This window comes from Anguilla anguilla, chromosome 3 (genome assembly GCF_013347855.1).
Source record: "Anguilla anguilla isolate fAngAng1 chromosome 3, fAngAng1.pri, whole genome shotgun sequence".
NCBI lineage: Eukaryota > Metazoa > Chordata > Actinopteri > Anguilliformes > Anguillidae > Anguilla > Anguilla anguilla.
Genome location: NC_049203.1, coordinates 39857809 through 39879142, shown reverse-complemented (window position 1 = coordinate 39879142; position 21334 = coordinate 39857809). Strand labels below are relative to the sequence as shown.

Here is a 21334-nt window from a genome sequence, read left to right as displayed (position 1 = left end):
GTATGTGTGAGAGTGTGTGAGAGTGTACATGCAGCATGAGTGTGTGCAAACAGTATATGTTTGTTTACAGTGTGTGTGATGGAAAGATAGAGAATGTGTGTGTGTGTTTGTGTTTACAGTGAGTGCATGTTTACAGTGTGTGTAGGATAGATAGTGTGTGTGTTTGTCGTAAGTGTCGTAAGTGTGTGTGTGTGTGTGTGTGTGTTTGTGTTTACAGCGTGTGTGTTCACAGTTAGTGTGTGTATGAGTGTGTATGTATGAGAGAGAGTGTGTGTGTATGAGTGTGTATGTATGAGAGAGTGTGTGTGTGAGAGAGAGCGTGTGTGTATGTTCACAGTGTGTGTGTGTATGTTTACAGCGTGTGTGCGTGTATGAGGGTGTATGAGTGTATGAGTGTGTGTGTAGAGAGTGTGTATGTATGAGAGAGTGTGTGTGTGAGAGAGAGCGTGTGTGTATGTTCACAGTGTGTGTGTGTGTGTGTGTATGTTTACAGCGCGTGTGCGTGTATGAGAGTGTATGAGTGTGTGTGTAGAGAGTGTGTATGAGTGTATGAGTGTGTGTGTAGAGAGTGTGTACGAGAGGGAGCCTGTGTGCGTATGGATGGGCTATTTTTGGCTCTGCTGCTGCTGCTGCTGCTGGTGCTGGATGCGGCGCTGCTTCTCGCTGCTTCTCGCTGCCCTCTGATGAAGGACGGCTGTGGCTCTGCTCTCTGAGGACTGACGCAGGGCGCCCAGACACTCGCGGGGACGCTGCTACCGTCCGGGGGGGGGGGGGGGGGGAGGACGTTCCTCTCCCCTGCCCCCCCCCCCCCCCCAAACTCTCCTTCCTGACCTGCTGTTAGAGGTTCAGCCTAGCGCTTCTCTACTCTGCGGGACGTGTCTCCTCCCCCCCCCCCCCCCCCCGCTTCCTCCCCCCTCGTGGATTGGGCTGCTGCCAGCTGGGGTTCCTGGGGGGGGGGGAGGGAGGAGAGTAGGGGGAGGCGGGGGCAGCTAAGAGGGAGACTGAGGAGCTGAAAACGAGTGGCCCGTTTATTGTTGGATTTATATTTTTCAAACTCCGGCTCGCTAATCAGCGCTAAGTGCCGGGGCTCAGCCTTCCTCCGGGTGCTGGACGGCGTGTGCCCCGCGCGCACGCCGTGGCCCTTTCGCTTTGGCGGCTCCCCGTTAGCGCATTCGGGCAAGGCCGCGCTCCGCGCCGGCTAATGGACGCGTCAGGGCACCGTATCGATCCCTTTGATTTGCGGCGCTGGAAATTGGGGAATAAGCGGTGGAGCTCCTCGGTGGAAAGAGCGCGCGGCTCGGGCTGCGGCCGTCCCGGGCTGGGCCTGGTCTTAGGAAGCCGTCTGATTTATGCCACAGTTCCCCCCTCATTACGTGTGTCGTATGCGTCTATTCTGTCCATTGCCCTTCCTGTAATTATAACGGTCTCCGTTTTGGGCAACCCATGCAGTATTTATGAGCCTCTTTTTTTCTCGCTTTGTGACTTTTTGACCCTTTTTTGAGTAGCTGTATTACTCACAGGCAAGACTGTGTATATATCATAGGTCACAGTGTATTTGTATCACAGGTCAGACTGTGTTTGTCTCACAGGTCAGACTGTGTATCTCTTACAGGTCAGACTGTGTTTGTCTTACAGGTCAGACTGTGTTTGTCTCACAGGTCAGACTGTTTGCCTTTCTCTCACAGGTCAGACTGTGTTTGTCTTTCTCTCACAGGTCAGACTGTTTGCCTTTCTCTCACAGGTCAGACTGTGTTTGTCTTTCTCTCACAGGTCAGACTGTGTTTGTCTTTCTCTCACAGGTCAGAGTGTGTTTGTCTTTCTCTCAGAGGTCAGACTGTGTTTGTCTTTCTCTCACAGGTCAGACTGTGTTTGTCTTTCTCTCACAGGTCAGACTGTGTTTGTCTTTCTCTCACAGGTCTGACTGTGTTTGTCTTTCTCTCACAGGTCAGACTGTGTTTGTGTATCTCTCACAGGTCAGACTGTGTTTGTCTTTCTCTCACAGGTCAGACTGTGTTTGTCTCACAGGTCAGACTGTATCTCTCACAGGTCAGACTGTGTTTGTCTTTCTCTCACAGGTCAGACTGTGTTTGTCTTTCTCTCACAGGTCAGACTGTGTGTTTGTCTTTCTCTCACAGGTCAGACTGTGTTTGTCTTTCTCTCACAGGTCAGACTGTGTTTGTCTCACAGGTCAGACTGTGTATCTCTCACAGGTCAGACTGTGTTTTCTTTCTCTCACAGGTCAGACTGTGTTTGTCTTTCTCTCACAGGTCAGACTGTGTTTGTCTTTCTCTCACAGGTCAGACTGTGTTTGTCTTTCTCTTACAGGTCAGACTGTGTTTGTCTTTCTCTCACAGGTCAGACTGTGTATGTCTCATAGTTTGGATTAGTGCCGGCTCCCATCGTGTCCTTTGTTGTCACTCTGGGGTTACAGTTTGGATGGTTTCAGGCTGGCAGCAAAAGCATTCCTCTCATCTGATCTCTCAGACCGTTCCCTCAGGATCATTCTCTCCCTCTCTCTCTCTCTCCCTCTCTCTCTCCCCCCCTCCCTCTCTCTCTTTCTATCCCTCCCTCCCTCTCTCTCTCTTTCTCTCACACTCTCTCCCTCTCCCATCATCCCTCTCCCCCTCCCTCTCCCCCCCCCCCCCTCTCTCTCTCTTAGTGCTGTGAGAGTCTGATAACCCCGCGCTGACGCTCTGCTCTGTTGCTGAAGGCATCCTGACGTTTGTATTGCGCACGGTGCTCATCACTTTCCCTCATTGTGAAGCCCGTCGCCTGAGAGGATCCGTGCGTCATGGCGCGCTTGCTGCCTTTGTGTGTGTAATGCCACGCATCCGCCATCCGGCGAGGCTGCGTGTGTGTGTGTGTGTGTGTGTGTGTGTGTGTGCGTGTGTGCGTGTGTGCGTGACTGTGTGTGTGTGTATGTGTGAGTGTGTACGTGTGGAGCTGGCAGTCCAACAGAGTCAACCTTAACTGCATGAATAATTACAGCCGTATTTTTAGAAGCTTCCTGAGACAAGTATGACTATAAATGGCTGCACTAGAACGGCGGAAAGACGCGTCTGTGTGTCGTTCTGCTGGTAATTCCTGTGAATTTATGAATGAGTGTCAGAGTGCTGTGAGTAACTCACAGAACTGACACTCTGGCGCTCGCGGTTATTTTAGTGTAAGTGTGAGGGAGAGTCGAGGAGTGAGTCGTTTTAGACCCCGGGACCCGAGTGGGTGTCAGGCACAGGTAGATTCAGGGTGCAGCCTCTTTTTTTTTAATGAACTTCCGTTTGTAGTCCTTACGTGGGAATGACCCTTGACCCAGAAACGGTTTTGACCGAGCAGGCACGAAGGGAAATCACTGCAGACGGCGAGACGTCAAACAGTGTTAAAACCGCTGATTTATGAGTCATGCAGCCCGGCTGTTATTTAAGGTGACGAGACAAAATATATTATAGTTCTGATGTGACCATGCATTTAGGATTACATGCTATCAATATGGGAATCATTTTCATACTCAGATCAAGTGCTGGTGTGGTCCTGGTGTGGTCTAAATAAACCCTTAGTTAGGCCGACAAAAGTATCACAGACTCAAACTGAAGAAAGTTACGGATACTTAAGATCAGTTTCCTAAACTATGGGTTGTTGGGAGGAGTTGCAGAGATTCATGCCAAAATCTAATTTTAACTTTCATTGACATTTAAGTAACCCCAGTTAAAACTGTGCCTATTACATACACTACACTAGTTAGCCTACATAGACCTTTTTGAGCATATGTTTAGATTTTTCTTTTGTTGGGTTATAATAAGCTGTGGGCCACTGAACATGTTTGCTTCACTGGACCATGGACATGCTCAGAGAGTTACTTGGGAGTGCTTCATCGGTCCGTTTACTCTGGTAGATTTTCATAGAGACTAATGAGCAAGGAGAGGGAATAATCTGTTTGTGCATAGACTTGTCTACTTAAAGCCTCCCTAGCTCCCAAGATACAGTGTAAAACTCAAAATATTCTGTTTGCTTGAAGTCCTCATAATTACGAAATGACCTTTGACACGGTTCTTTCTGTTGATGTTCCTTAATGCAAACAGACAAGTGCTGATTTCAGATCAGTCCTCTGCCAGCATCATCCATTCTGCTCAAAAGGGCAAAGTCTGACGTTTTTCAGCAAAGGGTGGGGGGGGCTTAGGGGAGGGGCCTCCAGAAACTCCAGACATGTGACCTCTCTGACTGTACGTCTGAGGAACTTTGTTTGAGGGGGGAATCCTGCCTTTTTTTTTGGTGCCTCTGGGCTGGCTTTCGGCAGATTATAGATTTACCCACAGCACCTAGGTCAACGTCCTCCGTCAGCTTCGAACATCAGCCCATATTCCCTGGAGCAGGGTTTGGGTGGGGGGGGGGGGGGGAGTCGCTTGCGAGGCACTTTGATAAAGGTCCATAAAGCAGACACGAGCAGAACTGATTCCGGGATAGGAGTAGGTGCGTGTTCAAATCTCCACACACTGCATTGATTACACCTTTTATAAGTGCTTTATTTTCCCGTCACCCCAGGTTTGAAGCGGCCTCGTCTCTGCGCGTCCCAGGACGAGGTGGGGAGGGCTGGGGAGTGGCGGGAGGGTAGGGAGGGTGAGTTTGGGTAGAGGCCAGTGAGCTGCTCTGAGCGCTCACTGCCCTGTGTTGTTCTGGACTGGCTGCGGGAATGGCTGTGTCCTGGTTCATACACACACGCATACAGCAGCAGCGGCGGCAGGTCGGTAAGGGTGCATTGTGGGATGTCGTGGGAGCTAAATTGATGCTTGTGCTGGTAGCAGCTGTTCTCTTAGGGGTGGGGCCCCCTTCTGCTCCCAGCAGGGGTTCTTTTAATGAGATGTGTGTGTGTGTGTGTGTGCGTGTGCGTGCGTGCGTGTGTGTGCGTGTGTGTGTGTGCATGTGTGTGCGTTTATCTGCAACCATGCATTTGTATCTGCCTGTGCATGTGCATGTGCATGTGCGTGTGTGTGTGTGTGTGTGTGTGTGTGCGTGCGTTTATCTGCAACCATGCATTTGTATCTGCCTGTGCATGTGCATGTGTGTGTGTATGTGTGGTCTTATGCGTGTGTGTCTGTGTGTGCATTCGTGCATACACTTATGTGTGTATGCCTGTATGTGTATGTATGTGTGTTTATCTGCAGCCATGGATTTTTATATGCCTCTGTGTGTGTGTGTGCGTGTGTGATGTTGGGAGAGGGGGATGGCTTTGTTTCCAGGCACATCCCTGTGGTGTATTCCTGGATTAAAGGATCATCCTCTCTGTATACTACAGTCTCTCTCTCTCTCTCATACTCTCTCCCCCTATCTTTCTATCATATTCTCTCTCTCATACTCACTCTCGATTATCACTGCCTCTCTTCCTCTCCTCATCCCCTCCTTCTCTCATTCTCAGTTATCAGCCACGTTCCTCTCCTCCTCCTATCTCTTTGTCTCTGTCTTTATCTTACAACAGTGTTAGTGTGAGTGTTCCGGTACTGAACACCGATTCCTGTTTTACCTCAACCCTGCAGCGTAGCGAGGGACGTTCATGTAGCTGGGCCAGCATAGAACTAGATGTGCCCGAACTTCACATTCTCAATCCTGGCCCGATGTCACAGACACCATGTCCAGTGTGGAGTTTAGATCAGTTATTGACACCGCCAGAACGGGCTTTTTTCTTGGTAAGGCCCAGACATTATTAACAGGATAACAGTCACCGCGGACATCAATAATTCACGGCGGACTTGGGATTAATGCTAGCCGGCCTGCTACGTTACTCTTCGCCTGAGTCAGCCGTCCTCTTCAGGAGCACCGTGTTCCAGACGACTTTTTTTTTATTAAAAAGTAAATGAGTCAAATGAATTCAATAAGAGAACGTGCTGTGAGGGCTGTAACTGTGAGAGAGCGCAGGCTGTAACTGTGATAGAGCGCAGGCCGAGCTGTGTTTCCTGCTCGCTGCAGAACCCTGTGTGCAGCGGAAGCATCTTCGGCTTAGCGCAGTGACTGTGGGACATGTGGTCCTGGGTAATCTTTCATGGCCTAGCCGGGACCGTGAATCGACTGCACTGATCCTGAGGCTAAAGACGGTAGCCGTTACTTGCACGGTTATGGACTGTGGGCCTGAGGGATTTGCATGTTGGAGGGAGGGGGTTGATGTTTTCCAGAGAACTTTAACTGTATTGTGATCTTTGTGTGTGCGTGTAGGAGAGGAGCTGCATATGGGGACAATAGTGGGTGTGTGTGCGGGCTTGTGTGCGTGTGAGTGAGTGTTTATGTTATTGTTTGTGTGCTAATTTGTGTGTCCATTCGTGAGAGTTGTTCTGTGTGTGGGTGTGTCTGTGAGTGAGGAGAGGAAGTTTGATTCTGTGCGCATGTGAGCGTCATTCTGTGCACATGAGTATGTGTGTGAGAGAGATATTTTGTGTGTGTGAGTGTGTGTTTGTTATTCTTTTTGCATGGGTGTGTGTAAGTATGAGAGTGATCTTGTGTGTGTATCTGTGTGTGAGAGAATTATTCTGTGTGTGCATGAGAGAGTTATTCTGTGTGTGTATGTGCGTGTATGATATTCTTTGTTTGTGTGAGTGTGTGTGCGTGTGCAAGTAATTCTTTTTGAGAGTTATTATGAGTGTGTGTGAGTGTATGTGAGTATGTGTATGAGTGTGTGTGAGTGTATGTGAGTATGCGTATGAGTGTGTGTGTATGTGTGTGTGTAGTTATTTTTTGTGAGTTATTCTATGTGTGTGAGTGTGTGTGAGTATGCGTATGAGTGTGTGTGAGTGTATGTGAGTATGTGTATGAGTGTGTGAGTGTATGTGAGTATGCGTATGAGTGTGTGTGTAGTTATTCTTTGTGAGTTATTCTATGTGTGTGAGTGTGTGTGAGTATGCGTATGAGTGTGTGTGAGTGTATGTGAGTATGTGTCTGAGTGTGTGTGAGTGTATGTGAGTATGCGTATGAGTGTGTGTAGTTATTCTTTGTGAGAGTTATTCTATGTGTGTGAGTATGCGTATGAGTGTGTGTGAGTGTATGTGAGTATGCGTATGAGTTTTTTTTGTATGTGTGTGTAGTTATTCTTTGTGAGAGTTATTCTGTGTGTGTGAGTGTGTGTGAGTATGCGTGAGTGTGTGTGAGTGTATGTGAGTATGTGTATGAGTGTGTGCGAGTGTATGTGAGTATGTGTCTGTGAGTGTATGTGAGTATGCGTATGAGTGTGTGTGAGTGTATGTGAGTATGCGTATGAGTGTGTGTGTATGTGTGTGTGTGGTTGTTCTGTGTGTGCTAATGTGGGACATCTCCCCATCTTGCCTGTGAGCGCTGCTGCCTGTGTGTAACTGGGCCCTGTGGTGTGCGTGGCCCGGCGGGTGGAATTACAGCGCGGGGCGGATGGGAGCTGCTCCGCTGTCTGTGCAGCGGAGGGGCGAGATTGAGCCGTTACCTGAGAGAGCCGCACTCTCGGCTGCGCACGCACAGATCACTCTGCATTATTGATGCGCTGCTGGCAGCCGGCCTCACTCTCCCTGCGATCCGGTTTCCCCGGGCGGGGCGGGGTGGGACCGGGCCGCGCCGCAGCGCCGCGAAGTACCGCACCACCCCGCCCCGTACCGCACGCCGTCCGCACCCCTCCCGCACCAAAACCCTGTTCCGCTGCACCGCACCGTAAAGCACCTAACGGCGGTACACTGTGTCTGACCCCTGTCGTATCTCTACCTGTCCCTTCAGCCCACACATCAGCTACCTGCAGCTATTTCAACTCTGCTCTCAGCTGCAGGGGGCTCCCTAGGACTCATTTTCCACACCAAACCATGCCAACTCTAATGCATACCTCACCAAAACGTGGCATCTCTGATGCATACCACACCAAAACATGTTGTCTCTAATGCATACCTCACCAAAACATGCCTGGAGTTGACAGCTTGTGTCAGAAACACGTGTTTGTGTTCCTTTTTCATGGCACAGAATATGCCGTTTGGGGGATGTTGTAGGGTCACATTTGGCTATGCGTGATATCGGTCATGTTGCAGTAAACAGATAAGTCAGAACATTGACTACCCTGAGGAACAGCAGACCGAGTGCAAAGGTCATTAGCCGGTAGCGGGTATTTTTTTCACATTTGCACATTTATCTGCGCAGTGGCTCCGCTGCGGTGGGCAGTTGGGATACGCGCCTCCCTCTCTCTCCGCTCGCTAATCAGGACGCAACACTGTACTCTGACCTTTCTGTTTATTCTGTTACTGAAATAACTCTGGCTTTCGGGAAGCCGTTTCGCTATCGGAGCTGTGTGACCCGTTAAATTGCATAACCAGGATTGAGAAGGAGAGACCGGATTTTCTCCACGTCGTTGTGTTTTGTGTTTATTTCTAATTGCGCAGCATCGGTCTTTCCCGAGGCTTGTCCGTGCCAGATGCGCTGGTCCCATGGTCCGCGAGCGCGCGTTGTTAATCCCCGCGAAGGGGTTACTGGGTAAACCCAGCTCTTCCCGGAATCTGTAGTTGCGAGCGCGGAACCGTACGGCTGCTAACAACGCGAGGCTGCGCACGAACAGGCTGTCGAGATCCTTCTCCCTGCTGTCGACCTCATCCCGCACCATGAAAAATGTAATCATCATTAAGATAAGCTCTTTCAATCTCAGGAAGCAGGGCTGGAAATGAGAATATGACAGGGGATGGACTGTGTCTCTTTGCGCTTATTGCCAGTGAATGTTGCGTTTTTCCCCCAGTTTGCTGTGGATTAGAAAACGTTCTTGACAAAATGTATTTAGGGAGTTTACGTAATCTATATTACACATTCAGTTTCATTCGGTTTAGGTGATTTTGAGTTTTTATTTGTCTTTTTGTGTTTTGGTTATGTATAAATTTACATTTGTTGACGTATTTTCCCCTATTTGTTGTCCATAATTTTTGAATACTCATCCACAAGTACATGCCATTCCCCAGAAGCCATGTTCCTCAGAGGGGACACACTGTGCATATCCACTTAAGCAAGTGTTATCAGCTGCTACCCATCGGCTGAGCTGTCAGAGTCTCTGTACTGGAGTTCTGTCAAAGTGCAGGTACACTGCAGGCATCTAATGGATCATAGGAGGTGCTATTGAGCTCTGCTTATGGAAACTGGGCAAAGCTGTGGCAGGTTATGCTGTGTCGCAGCACCTCAGATGGGTTTACCACCTGAGCAGCCGTAATGCTCTTTTCTATTTCCTAATTTGGAGTTCCTTTTGCTGTGGTGTTGCCATTGGGTCCTTAGGATAAGGGTACATTTCTTTATTTAGTGGGTGTCAGTAGTGACCTGTCTTTGTGCATCTCTGTCCATCTCCCAGGTGCGTCCCAGTTGAGCCCAGACAGGAGCGTGTGTTAGGGAAGGTCCTCGCTATCTCTGTGGGCGGTCCATGCACACGCACGGCACCATGGGTAGCTCCCCCGAGGTGCTCTCCTGGACTTCGTGCCCCAGCCTGCTGGTGGGCAAGCTGAAGGAGGAGCTGAAGCTGAGCGTGGTGGGCGACGCCATGAAGAAGGCCAGCTCCAACGCGTCACCCCAGCAACCGCCCGCCCCGCCCTCGCCCCCGCAGATCATCACGGACCTGGCGCCACCCCCGGCCACGCCCACGCCCGTGGCCCCGCCCACCCCGGGGGAGGAGCTGGCGCCGGGGGGCGGGGGCACCCCCGCGGCGGCGCTGAGCGAGGACTCGTCCCGCGAGCAGCGGCACTTCGACAACAGCGTGCTGCAGCTGCAGGAGCACGAGGACTGCGAGTCGCCGGGGTCCGGGGGCGGCATCGGCGGCGGCGGCGGCTGCGGCAGTGGGGGGGAGGGCGAGGGCGAGGATGGCACGGGTGGCGGGGGCTGTCCGGCGGGCCACGTCGGGGGCAGGACCAGGCCATGCGGCCACCCGCACGACGACATCAAGCTGCACTTTCACCGGGCGGGGAACGGCACCTCCGGCTTCCTGGAGGGGCTGTTCGGCTGCCTGCGCCCCGTCTGGAACATCATCGGGAAGAGCTACTCCACCGACTACAAGCTGCAGCAGCAAGGTGGGCAGATGGGAAATGTAGTACGTACTATCAAACCTGGGTCAAATACGTATTTGTTTTGAATTCAAATACTTTTCTACGCTTCACTGATCTTGTCTGGTGTTTTGGAACCAATGAAATACTCTCAGAAAGTGCAAACCCCGCCTTCTGGTCATACTGACAGGCTCAATTATGCCAGGCAAGATCAACAGAGCACAGAAAAGTATTTGAATCCAAAACAAATACGTATTTGACCCAGGTCTGCATTCTATATATAAAAACAGGGTACAATCTGAGAGGGATTGTGACTTAAATGTAATTGTGAATGGATGTGTATTTATATAAGAGGATTTTAGCTCACACTTTTGTCTGGGAACATTGTTTAATGCACATTATATTCCTGTAACATGCTGTATATTAAATTTAGCCTCCTATTTTGAAAAAAGAAAACTACATTGAGTTTATCCCTTTATGAATGAGGAGATTGTTATTCTCCTGTGTATTTGGATGTACTAACCGTAGCCGATCAGCCACTCCACCGGACTTAACTCTAATCCCCTGTGGCTTGCTCCGGTGGATCTCTGTGTTATAGCACAGTGCTTAAGTGGTGGCATGGCTATTTCTCACCTGGCTCTCCTGGGGAAACGCTTATCAACATGCCCAAAATACACGTAGTCCCCATTTTAAAGCCTTTCGCACCCCTGTGTCATGATGTGAATTCCAGGCATTTACCCCTCCCAGCTGAGGACTGTTGTCTCCTCTTGTTCTGCAGAAATCTCCAGGCCAGGTTTTAAAAACTGAGGAGTGTGTATTAGTCTGAGTCTGCTTCTTCTTAATCCAGCATTGTGATGTTACGCAGCTTTTGTCTTCTGTGTTGTGCTGAAGCGATATCATGTGCTGTGTTTTAGAACTGCAGTCATTACTATCCTTTTCCTGAAGCATGAATTAGTGAGTGGGCCTATGACAGTGATTGAGTGGAGGCCTGTGTAATTAGTGAAGGTGTTTGGAGTGTGGCGATGATGCTGATTGGGTGAGCCGCTCTGCCTGTAGACCAATGGGAGGTCCCGTTTGAGGAGATCTCAGAGCTGCAGTGGCTGGGCAGTGGGGCGCAGGGCGCCGTCTTCCTGGGGAAGTTCCGCTCTGAGGAAGTGGCCATCAAGAAGGTCCGTGAGCAGAAGGAGACGGACATCAAACCCCTGCGCAAGCTAAAACACCCCAACATTATCGGCTTCAAGTACGTACTCATACACGTGCAGACACACACATACACACGCGCACACACACCACATGCCACACACACACTACACACCACACACACACGTACACTCACACAGGCAGATGCACACGCATATCACACACACACACACACACATATATACAGATACACCTCTACATTTATGTATTTGGCTGTAAGTATTTGGCTTTGTCCTGTATAAACACACACACACACAGGCACACACAAACAGGCAAACACAACACACACACCTCAACATCATTGGCTTCAAGTACCATTGGTTTCGCCCTTTGTACAGACATTCATACACACGCAGACACACAAAAGCACACACATGCACATACACACAAACACTCACACACACATACAGATACACCTTAACATCATTGGCTTTAAGTATTTGGCTTCATCGTGTATATACACACACACGGACTCGTCAACATTATTGGCTTCGAGCATGTCCTGATATACACTTTACACACACTCCAATGTTATTGGCACTAAGTCTGCTTTGAAACAGTCTGTCCTCATGTACACAATACACACCCCATTGTTGTCAGCTGAAAGTACTTTGTGAACCGGCATGTCCTTGTGTGCACCTCACTCAGGCAAGCAAACGCACTCGCATGCATACGCAGACTAGCCTCGGACTCACCATAAGGACCATTCCCAGTCTGTTTCCAGCTATGATAAGTCAGTGCTTATGTGGGAGGCTTTAATGCAATGTGGCTGAGGTCTGGTTATCTCTGTGGCACAATGGCAGAATTTGGGCCGACTGCTCATTGCATTACGCCATTTAGTGATATCTGCTCGATACAATGAGAGCAGAGCTGAACTGATCGAATCAGGTCATTAGGAGTGGCTGTAGGAGAAAGTGTAGCCTAGCACTAAAGTTTCAACTAATGTTACTGTCTGTGTGTGTGTTTGTGGTGATTGTGTGTGTGCGTGTGTGTGTGTGTGCACGTCTCTTTCTTTCTCTCTCTTTCTTTCTCTCCCTCGCTCCCTCTCCCCCCCTCACTCTTTCCTCCTCTCTCTCTTTCTTTGTCTCTCTCCTTCTCTCTCCCCCCTCTCCCTCTCTCCCTCTCCCTCCCTCTCCCCCTCTCCCCCCCTCACTCTCTCCTCCTCTCTCTCTTTCTTTGTCTCTCTCCCACTCTTTTTCTCTCTCTCTCTCCCCCCCCCCCTCTCTCTGCAGAGGCGTTTGCACTCAGGCCCCCTGCTACTGCATCATCATGGAGTACTGTGCCCAGGGGCAGCTGTATGAGGTGCTGAGGGCGGGGCGCAAGGTCACCCCCCGGCTGCTGGTGGACTGGGCCTCAGGGATCGCCAGTGGCATGAACTACCTGCACCTCCACAAGATCATCCACAGAGACCTCAAATCCCCGAAGTAAGACCTCCCTCCTGAGAGGGGCGCTGTGTTTTAGGGTTCCAGGGTAATTGGTCTAAATCCTGCTGTATATGAGTTCTGTGTTGCCTCACGTTCGGTTTATTGAATATCTTATTGCTTTGTGTGGTGATCCGGATGATTTGGGTGCTTCAGTTCTGGCGGCACTGGAGGGTGTTACTGTTTGAATGCCCTTACGCTGAGTGACTGACCGAGCTCATATTTGTAGCAGCGCTCGGTTGGGTTTTTTTAGCGCTGCTCCGCGCGGCCGTCCCGCATGCGCGGGCTCCGGTGCCGTTTCAGTTCCCCGCCTCGGAATGTGAACCCGCGCCCGACGTTAGTGAGCGCGGGAGGAGGCGGAGCGGCCATTTACCCGCAAGCCCACAGCGCAGCAGGGAGAGGCCATTTATAGCTCCGCGCCGCGGCGGCGCGTTAGCGCACGCTGCTAGCGCAGAGCTCCCCTAACGTCGGTCTGAGGTAAACGAGCGCGAGGAGCGAACAGACTGACGAGCGCGAGTGACCTCACTGTGCATGTGACTCTTTTCTCTAAGGTGCTTGGTACATGGGGCTGCTGGGTGGCTCATTCTGTTAAGGTGCTGTTCTGGTGCACAGATTTGCCCCACAGTCTGGTATCGAGTCAGGGCCGAGTCAGGGCCGTGCCAGGGCCCACTGTGGCCGGCAGCCGCGCAGAGCGACGCCCCGCTGGCCCTAGAGTGTCACCCGGCAACAGGGGGGGTTTCAGACGGCACACGCGTCTTCCTCCAGCTCACGTCTGTGCGAGTCCGGCTCGCGAGATACGGTGCACTGGGTAGCGACGGTGGACATTACGCGCTTGGTTACGGCGCGCGTGGCTGTTTGCTCTATTGTGATTGGACGTTGGGATGAGCATTGCCGCGTGAGCGCAGCTAGAAATTACCAATTGGGGAGAAAAAGTTGAAAGGCGTTAAAATAAACGGAAGTCACTGCGTTGACGTTAGACGTTCTCAAACCAGACGTGTCGGTGCTGTGACAGGTGTTCTTTTTTTCCCGAATACACCAACCCCCAATGCAGCCTACTTCTTTCAGATATACTCTTTTACTTTTATCTTTTTTCATTTGTTCTTTAGAAATGATTTTTTAAGGAAAACATTTCCAAACATAAGACAGTGACAGTTTCACCTAGAGAGCCTGAAATGTGAGGGCATTCCACGCTGACAAACGGAACGAAGAGAAGCGGAGAACAGACAAGCGAGCAAACAAACAAACCGTACTTTCGTATCGTCTTACCGACCTTCGCTCGTCTCTCCCCCCCCCGCCCCCCCCCCCTTCCCTTCTCCCCGCCAGCGTGCTTGTCACGCACAATGACACTGTGAAGATCTCCGACTTCGGCACCTCCAAAGAGCTCAGCGACAAGAGCACCAAGATGTCCTTCGCGGGCACGGTGGCCTGGATGGCGCCCGAGGTGATCCGGAACGAGCCTGTGTCCGAGAAGGTGGACATCTGGTGAGCGAGCAGGCCCTGGTCACATGACCTCCCCCCCCCCGCAGCATTAGAGTTACACAACTCAAACAGGACTTACCATTGGCCATTAACATGGTTTCCTCACATCCCACATCAAATCATGTGTGTATATGACATTTATTACTGTTTATTTACTGATGTTAGTATTTGGGTGTGAGTGCTCCTCCAGCAACCCTAGTTCCTGCTTCCCTTTATCACACAGTTTTTAACTTTGCTGTGTTAAGTGAGTGCTGAATCCAACAGCGAAGTATTGGATACATTCTGTGAAGAACATAATGTGTAATACTTATGTGACCCTGAAAGAGTGACTGGCACCCACTGAGCGCCTCTGTTGCGCCCCCTGCAGGTCGTTTGGGGTGGTGCTGTGGGAGCTGCTGACGGGAGAGATCCCCTACAAGGACGTGGACTCCTCGGCCATCATCTGGGGGGTGGGCAGCAACAGCCTGCACCTGCCCGTGCCCTCCACCTGCCCCGACGGCTTCAAGATCCTCATGAAGCAGACATGGTGAGAGCTGCACCTCCCAATGCGCCGTCCCCCCTTCCCCCCATTCAGAGCACTGCGCTTCAGGGTGGCAGTGTAGCATAGTGGGTAAGGAACTGGGCTTGTAACCAGAAGGTCATAGGTTCGATTCCTGGGTAGGACACTGCCGTTGTACCCTTGAGCAAGGTACTTAACCTGCATTGCTTCAGTATATATCTAGCTGTATAAATTAATGCAATGTAAATGTAAAAAAAGGTTGTGTAAGTCACTCTGGATAGGAGCGTCTGCTAAATGCCTGTAATGTACAAGAGACGGCTGACGCGATTTCACTCAAAACGCTCCCTGTCTCCTCCCACTCTCTCCCTCCGTCTATTCCCTTGCTCACATTCCCTTACTTTCCCTCTCTCCTCCTCCTCTTCTCCTTTGACTCTTTCTTTCTCTTTTTCTCTCGCCCCCGCTCGACCGGGCAGGCAGGGAAAGCCGAGGAACAGGCCCTCGTTCCGGCAGATTCTCCTGCACCTGGACATCGCCTCGGCAGATGTGCTGGGCACCCCTCAGGAGACCTACTTCAAGTCCCAGGTGAGCCCTTAACAACCCCGGTCCTGAGGGAGATCTGAGCTTGGAGCAGAACAGTGTAACTTCTAATGGTAACTGAATGTAATTATAAAGTATATATTTAAAGTTGTGGCTCCTCTGTTTGTGTGTGTGTGTGTGTGTGTGTGCCTGTGTGCCCGTGTGTTCGCACGTGTGTGCATGTGTGTGTGTGCGCGCATGTGTGTGTGCTTGTGCATATGCGTGTGTGTGTGTGTGTGTGTGTGTGCATATGCGTGTGTGTGTGTGTGTGTGTGCATATGTGCGTGTGTGTGTGTGTGCATATGCGTGTGTGTGTGTGTGTGTGTGTGTTTTGGGTCTCCTTCAGGCCGAGTGGAGAGAGGAGGTGAAGAAGCACTTTGAGAAGATAAAGAGTGAAGGCACTTGCATCCATCGGCTGGACGAGGAGCTGATTCGCCGGCGGAGAGACGAGCTCAGGTGAGCCAGAGACACACACACACACACACACACACACACACACACAGGCCCTCACCTCCTCACCGTGTGTGTGTGCGTGCGCTTGTCTGAACATCTTTCTGTTTTTACCTCATCCCTCCCTCCCCTTCAGACACGCCCTTGACATTCGGGAGCACTACGAGAGGAAGCTGGAGAGAGCCAACAACCTCTACATGGAGCTGAGTGCCATCATGCTCCAGCTGGAGGTCCGTGAGAAGGAGCTCATGAAGTGAGTGTGCAAACTCACCTGCCCTTAGAACCTCCTGTCTTTAGGATCCACCAGCCCTTAGAACCTCCTATCCTTAGATTCCACCTGCTCTTAGAACCTCCTATCCTTAGATTCCACCTGCTCTTAGAACCTCCTATCCTTAGATTCCACCTGCTCTTAGTACCTCCTATCCTTAGATTCCACCTGCTCTTAGAACCTCCTATCCTTAGATTCCACCTGCTATTAGAACCTCCTATCCTTAGATTCCACCTGCTCTTAGAACCTCCTATCCTTAGATTCTACCTGCTCTTAGAACCTCCTGTCTTTAGGATCCACCTGCCCTTAGAACCTCCTATCCTTAGATTCCACCTGCTCTTAGAACCTCCTATCCTTAGATTCCACCTGCTCTTAGAACCTCCTGTCTTTAGGATCCACCAGCCCTTAGAACCTCCTATCCTTAGATTCCACCTGCTCTTAGAACCTCCTATCCTTAGATTCCGCCTGCTCTTAGAACCTCCTATCCTTAGAATGCACCTGCCCTTAGAACTTCCTATCCTTAGATTCCACCTGCCCTTAGAACCTCCTATCCTTAGATTCCACCTGCTCTTAGAACCTCCTATCCTTGGAATCCACCTGCTCTTAGAACCTCCTATCCTTAGATTCCACCTGCTCTTAGAACCTCCTATCCTTGGATTTCACCTGCTCTTAGAACCTCCTATCCTTAGAATGCACCTGCCCTTAGAACCTAATCTGCATACAATACCAAACTTTAACCAGCAAACAGTTCTCAGACAGAACTGTAGTACTCTGATATCATCACCATTGCACCACACTGACCCCCACATCATAAGAGCATAAAGATAAAGGGCAGAACAGCAGGTGTCATCAGTGCTAACGCACCAGTGTGGAGTGTATTACTCTTTCATCGCACAATCGGATCCGCTCGTTAATGGGGCAGAACCTGAATTCCTGTTTCCCTGTTTCCCTGTAGGAGAGAGCAGGCGGTGGAGAAGAAGTATCCCGGGACGTATAAGAGGCACCTGGTTCGCCCCATCGTGAGGCCCAACGCCGTGGAGAAACTGATTAAGAAGAAGGGCAGCATGTCCCACAAACCAGGGGTGCCGACGCCCAAGAGGTCAGAGATCATTCACGCTCACGCTGTTAGAGGAAACTGCCTTTCACCGCTACAGTACAATTAACATGCTGACCTTCACCATCACTGTATAAACACAGTTTTTTGCCACTCTTTAAAACACCAACCTTCACTGCTGCTGTGAGTTCAGTATTTCTTTTTTTAACATTTTTATCTACTCACTACCCATAAAATTATCGTGTCTTGTCTTGTACTGCAACAGCAGTATATCATTGGTGAAATCTGTGTTACCCAAAGCTGGCCTCTGATTGACCTCTCTGTTTCTGACTGATCTCTGTTTCTGGCTGATCTCTTGATTTCTCTGTTTCTAACTGATCTCTCAGTTGCTGACTGATCTCTCTGTTTCTCTGTTTCTAACTGATCTCTCAGTTTCTGACTGATCTCTCTGTTTCTCTGTGTATGTCTGATCTCCTTGTTTCTGACTGATCTCCCTGTTTCTGACTGATCTTTCTGTTTCTGGCTGATTTCTATGTATCTGGCTGACCTCTCTGTTTCTGAGTGATCTCTGTTTCTGGCTGATCTCTCTGTTTCTCTGTTTCTAACTGATCTCTCAGTTTCTGACTGATCTCTCTGTTTCTCTGTGTATGTCTGATCTCTCTGTTTCTGACTAATCTCCCTGTCTCTGACTAATCTCCCTGTTTCTGACTGATCTCTCTGTTTCTGAGTGATCTCTGTTTCTGGCTGATCTCCCTGTTTCTCAGTTTCTAACTGATCTCTCAGTTTCTGACTGATCTCTCTGTTTCTGACTGATCTCTCTGTTTCTCTGTGTATGTCTGATCTCTCTGTTTCTGACTGATCTCTCTGTTTCTCTGTGTATGTCTGATCTCTCTGTATCTGACTGATCTCCCTGTCTCTGACTGATCTGTTTCTGGCTGATCTGTCTGTTTTGACTGATCTCTCTGTTAACCTTGCAGACCTGACCTGCTGCGATCCGACGGGATCCCCAGCGTGGAGGTGCTCCCCTCGCCCCTGCCCCTGTCGGCCAGCCCCCGGGTGTCCACGCCCCCCGGCAAGGCCCGCTACCGCAGCAAGCCGCGGCACCGCCGCGCCAACAGCAAGGGCAGCCACGGCGACTTCCCGGGGATCCCGAAGCCCGGCGCGGCCTCCGCAGCCGAGGAGCAGCTCCCCCTGCAGCAGCACTACCACCACCACCACCACCACCACCTGCCCCCAGAGGGCGCCCTCCTCCCCCCGCCGCCGCCGCCGCAGGGCCGCCAGGACACCGCCGCCAACTGCGCCAGCGACCTGCGCTACTTCGGCCCGGCGGCGGCCCTGCGCAGCCCGCAGACGGACCACCCGCAGCGCCGGCCCTCCGGCCCCGGGCCCGGCCCGGACCTCATCCCCGCCGGCGGCGGCGAGGCCGACCCCCGCCCCGGCCCGCTCTGCCCCTGCTGCCAGGCCCACCCCTTCCCCGGCTGCCTGCGCTGCCAGGACACGCCTCCCGCCCCCAGCCACCCCGAGCTCCCCCACTACTCCCTGCTGAGCACCTGCGAGGAGGCCCCGCCCCCCGCCGCTCCCCGCGGCCCCGAGGGAGGCGCGCCGGAGGAGGGGGCGGGCCAGGGGCGGGAGGCGCCGTACCGCCTGCCCTGCACGCTGCGGCCTCTCAGGAAGGTGAGGCCAGCTAATGACCTACCGCACTCATACATCCGGTTTTTAACTGAGATTTTGCTTCAGTTGATTTCAGTGTTTACTGGCTGGGGCCCATGAGTGGATGATAATGGATCTGATGTTTATCAGCTAAGCCCTGTGAATGGATGATAATGGATCTGGTGTTCTGTGGCTGAGCTCCATGTGTGGATGATAATTGATCTGGTGTTTAACTGCTGAGCTACATGTGAATGTGATAATGGATGTAGTGTTGAATAGCTGAGTTTCATGCGTAGATAATAATAGACCTGGTGTTCAGTGACTCAACGCCCCATGGGTTCTTATGAACGCTCCTGGTATTATCAGGGTGGTGACGAGTCCTCTGAAGAGGAAGAGGGAGAGGTGGACAGTGAAGTCGAGTTTCCACGAAGACAAAGGTGAGATACCGATTTCTGCATTGGCTTTCATTGCACACACTGTAGGTCCAGGTTTTTCCAGAGGATCAGGGAGGTTTGAAAAATACATTTTGAATATACCGTTTCCATGTACAGTTCATCATATCTGAACAGTAGACATAATTTGAGGTAATCGCTATCTGCTCTGAAGACGTCGGGTGATTCTGAGCTGCATCTGGCCTCGGGGCTGGACGCAGTCTCTCCCCCTCCTGAGACGGCCCCTCTCTGAAAGCGCGGCGTCTTCCGCTCCTCCCCCCCTCAGGCCCCACCGCTGCATGAGCAGCTTCCAGTCCTACTCCACCTTCAGCTCGGAGAACCTGTCGGTGTCGGACGGCGAGGAGGGGAACACGAGCGACCGCTCCCACAGCGGGCCCCTGGAGCGGCTGAGCGCCAGCCAGGAGGAGCACCTGGACGAGCTGCTCTCCCACACGCCCGACATCCCCATCGACATCTCCACCCAGTCCGACGGGCTGTCCGACAAGGAGTGCGCCGTGCGCCGCGTCAAGACCCAGATCTCCCTGGGGAAGCTGTGCGCCGACGAGCACGCCTACGAGGTCTGTCTCCGCCCCCTCCTCCTCCCCCCTCCGCCCGCGGGCGTCTGACCCCTCCTACTTCTGAAGCCCCGCCTCTTCCTGCGGGCATCTAACCCCTCCTACTTCTGAAGCCCCGCCTCTTCCTGTGGGTGTCTAACCCCTCCTACTTCTGAAGCCCCGCCTCTTCCTGTGGGCGTCTAACCCCTCCTACTTCTGAAACCCCGCCTCCTCTTGCAGGCATTCTAACCCCTCCTCTGTCTGAGGCCCCTCCTCCTGCAGGTGTCTAACCCCTCCTCCTCCTGAAGCCCCGCCCCCTCATGTGGTCATGTCCTCTCATCTCGGCCCTTCCTCCCCCGTTTCCCGCCTCTTCCTGCTGCTCCCTCCCGTCTGGCCCCTCCTACTCTTCACATCTGACCCCGCCTCCTCCTCTGGTCCTGCTTCTTCCTGTGGCCTCACCTCCTCTCCTCCTTCCTCTTCCTCCCCTCTCTGCACTTTCCAAGTCCATTCACACTCTGGAAACAGTGTATGATCCCGTGTTACATAGCTGTACACTACTATGATAGCCAAATTAAGGGGATAGTTCTGCTCTGGAGTGAGATCAGCTGCATTTTCTTGTTTTTAACTGCAAACTCATTGATACCGACACCAGCATTTGTGAAACCGGCAGGTTGCGATAAAGTATCTGAAGCATCTTTTGCGAGACCAGAAAAAAATCCCTGCGCCAGTTGAAACCACGCATTAAATCTGCAGTGACATCAAATGACTCCATAAAGCGAAGCGGCCTTGTTTTATGGCACCTAATTTGATGGCGCTTATGATTAGAGTCCCGAAAGTTCTTTAACAGATTGGCGTTCATTTGAAACCCGGTTGTCGTGTAGTAATTGTAGAGCAGGCGGAGGCCCAGAGGCCACCGTGCCCGCTGGCTTCCGGCCAGGGCGCCTGCATTGTTTATGCGCTGTGTGGGAGCGGGCTGACCTGCTGTGGCAGGTGTGAATGCGCTGATTGAAAGGCACTGTAACCCTAAGCCCTGGGAGGCTGTGATGCGCAGCTATTGAAACCGCGCTGGAGAAGAGCGGTTCCCGGCACTCACAGACCTCCCGCTGCGGAGCTACGGAAATGGGTTCAGTCTGCTTCTCTGTACCGGGGCTCTGAACGCGGATTTCGGGGGGACTGAAGATGGGCGCGTAGCTGATATGAAGGCGAACACGGCCGAAATCGAACCACAGCTGAACAAGACGCCCGCGTACGAACGTGTGTATGCTCACTTCAAACTGTTGGCGTGACAGTCCACGCTGATAGAGGGTGCAGATTAAGATTAAGATTAATTTTAATATTAAGCTTCTGTGGTTGTGACAACCACAAGAAACACGGAAGCAAAAAAAGGATTTATAGGGCCAAAATAGTCATTTACTTCCTGAAACGTATGCTCCCAAATATACTCTATAACCCTGGAAATAAGTATATCTTCCTGGGATTTTAAGTGCACTCCAGTTAGAGAAAATCTCCTCTGCTTAACAAATTTCAACTACAGCTTTACTCAATAGTACGCAAGTGCACTGTTTCGGACATGGCCTATGCTGTTTTCACGAAACAGATGAGGTGAGGCAGTTCCCACGAGGCAATGCAGCTACCGATGTGATATTGTAGACCAATTGCCTGCGATCTCCGCGTTGACTTTGCAGCGCGAGCATCTCGGCTAGTTCCCAGCGGGGATGCGCACACTGGCGACCAAAGTCAACGCGGAGTTTCGTTCTCTCTGCAAA

At 51.5% G+C, this 21334-nt stretch overlaps 1 protein-coding gene across 6 annotated transcripts in view; it reads left to right on the top strand.

Moving 5' to 3' along the window:
• Positions 1–21334, top strand: part of LOC118223872 (mitogen-activated protein kinase kinase kinase 13-like) — a 44029-nt gene that overhangs the window by 18810 nt on the left and 3885 nt on the right. For 2 of the 6 annotated variants that reach the window (XM_035410884.1, XM_035410885.1), the window contains exons 2-13: positions 9305–10013; positions 11043–11226; positions 12419–12610; positions 13931–14089; positions 14454–14612; positions 15059–15167; positions 15508–15617; positions 15748–15864; positions 16835–16978; positions 17911–18607; positions 18950–19020; positions 19301–19592. In XM_035410884.1, the coding sequence (XP_035266775.1) occupies positions 9374–10013; positions 11043–11226; positions 12419–12610; positions 13931–14089; positions 14454–14612; positions 15059–15167; positions 15508–15617; positions 15748–15864; positions 16835–16978; positions 17911–18607; positions 18950–19020; positions 19301–19592 (2874 nt within the window). In that variant the 5' untranslated portion in view covers positions 9305–9373. Of the gene's footprint in view, positions 1–4459; positions 4505–4637; positions 4737–8011; positions 8586–9304; positions 10014–11042; positions 11227–12418; positions 12611–13930; positions 14090–14453; positions 14613–15058; positions 15168–15507; positions 15618–15747; positions 15865–16834; positions 16979–17910; positions 18608–18949; positions 19021–19300; positions 19593–21334 lie in introns of those variants that run through there. The other 4 variants (XM_035410890.1, XM_035410887.1, XM_035410888.1 and 1 more) reach the window with 4 other exon arrangements.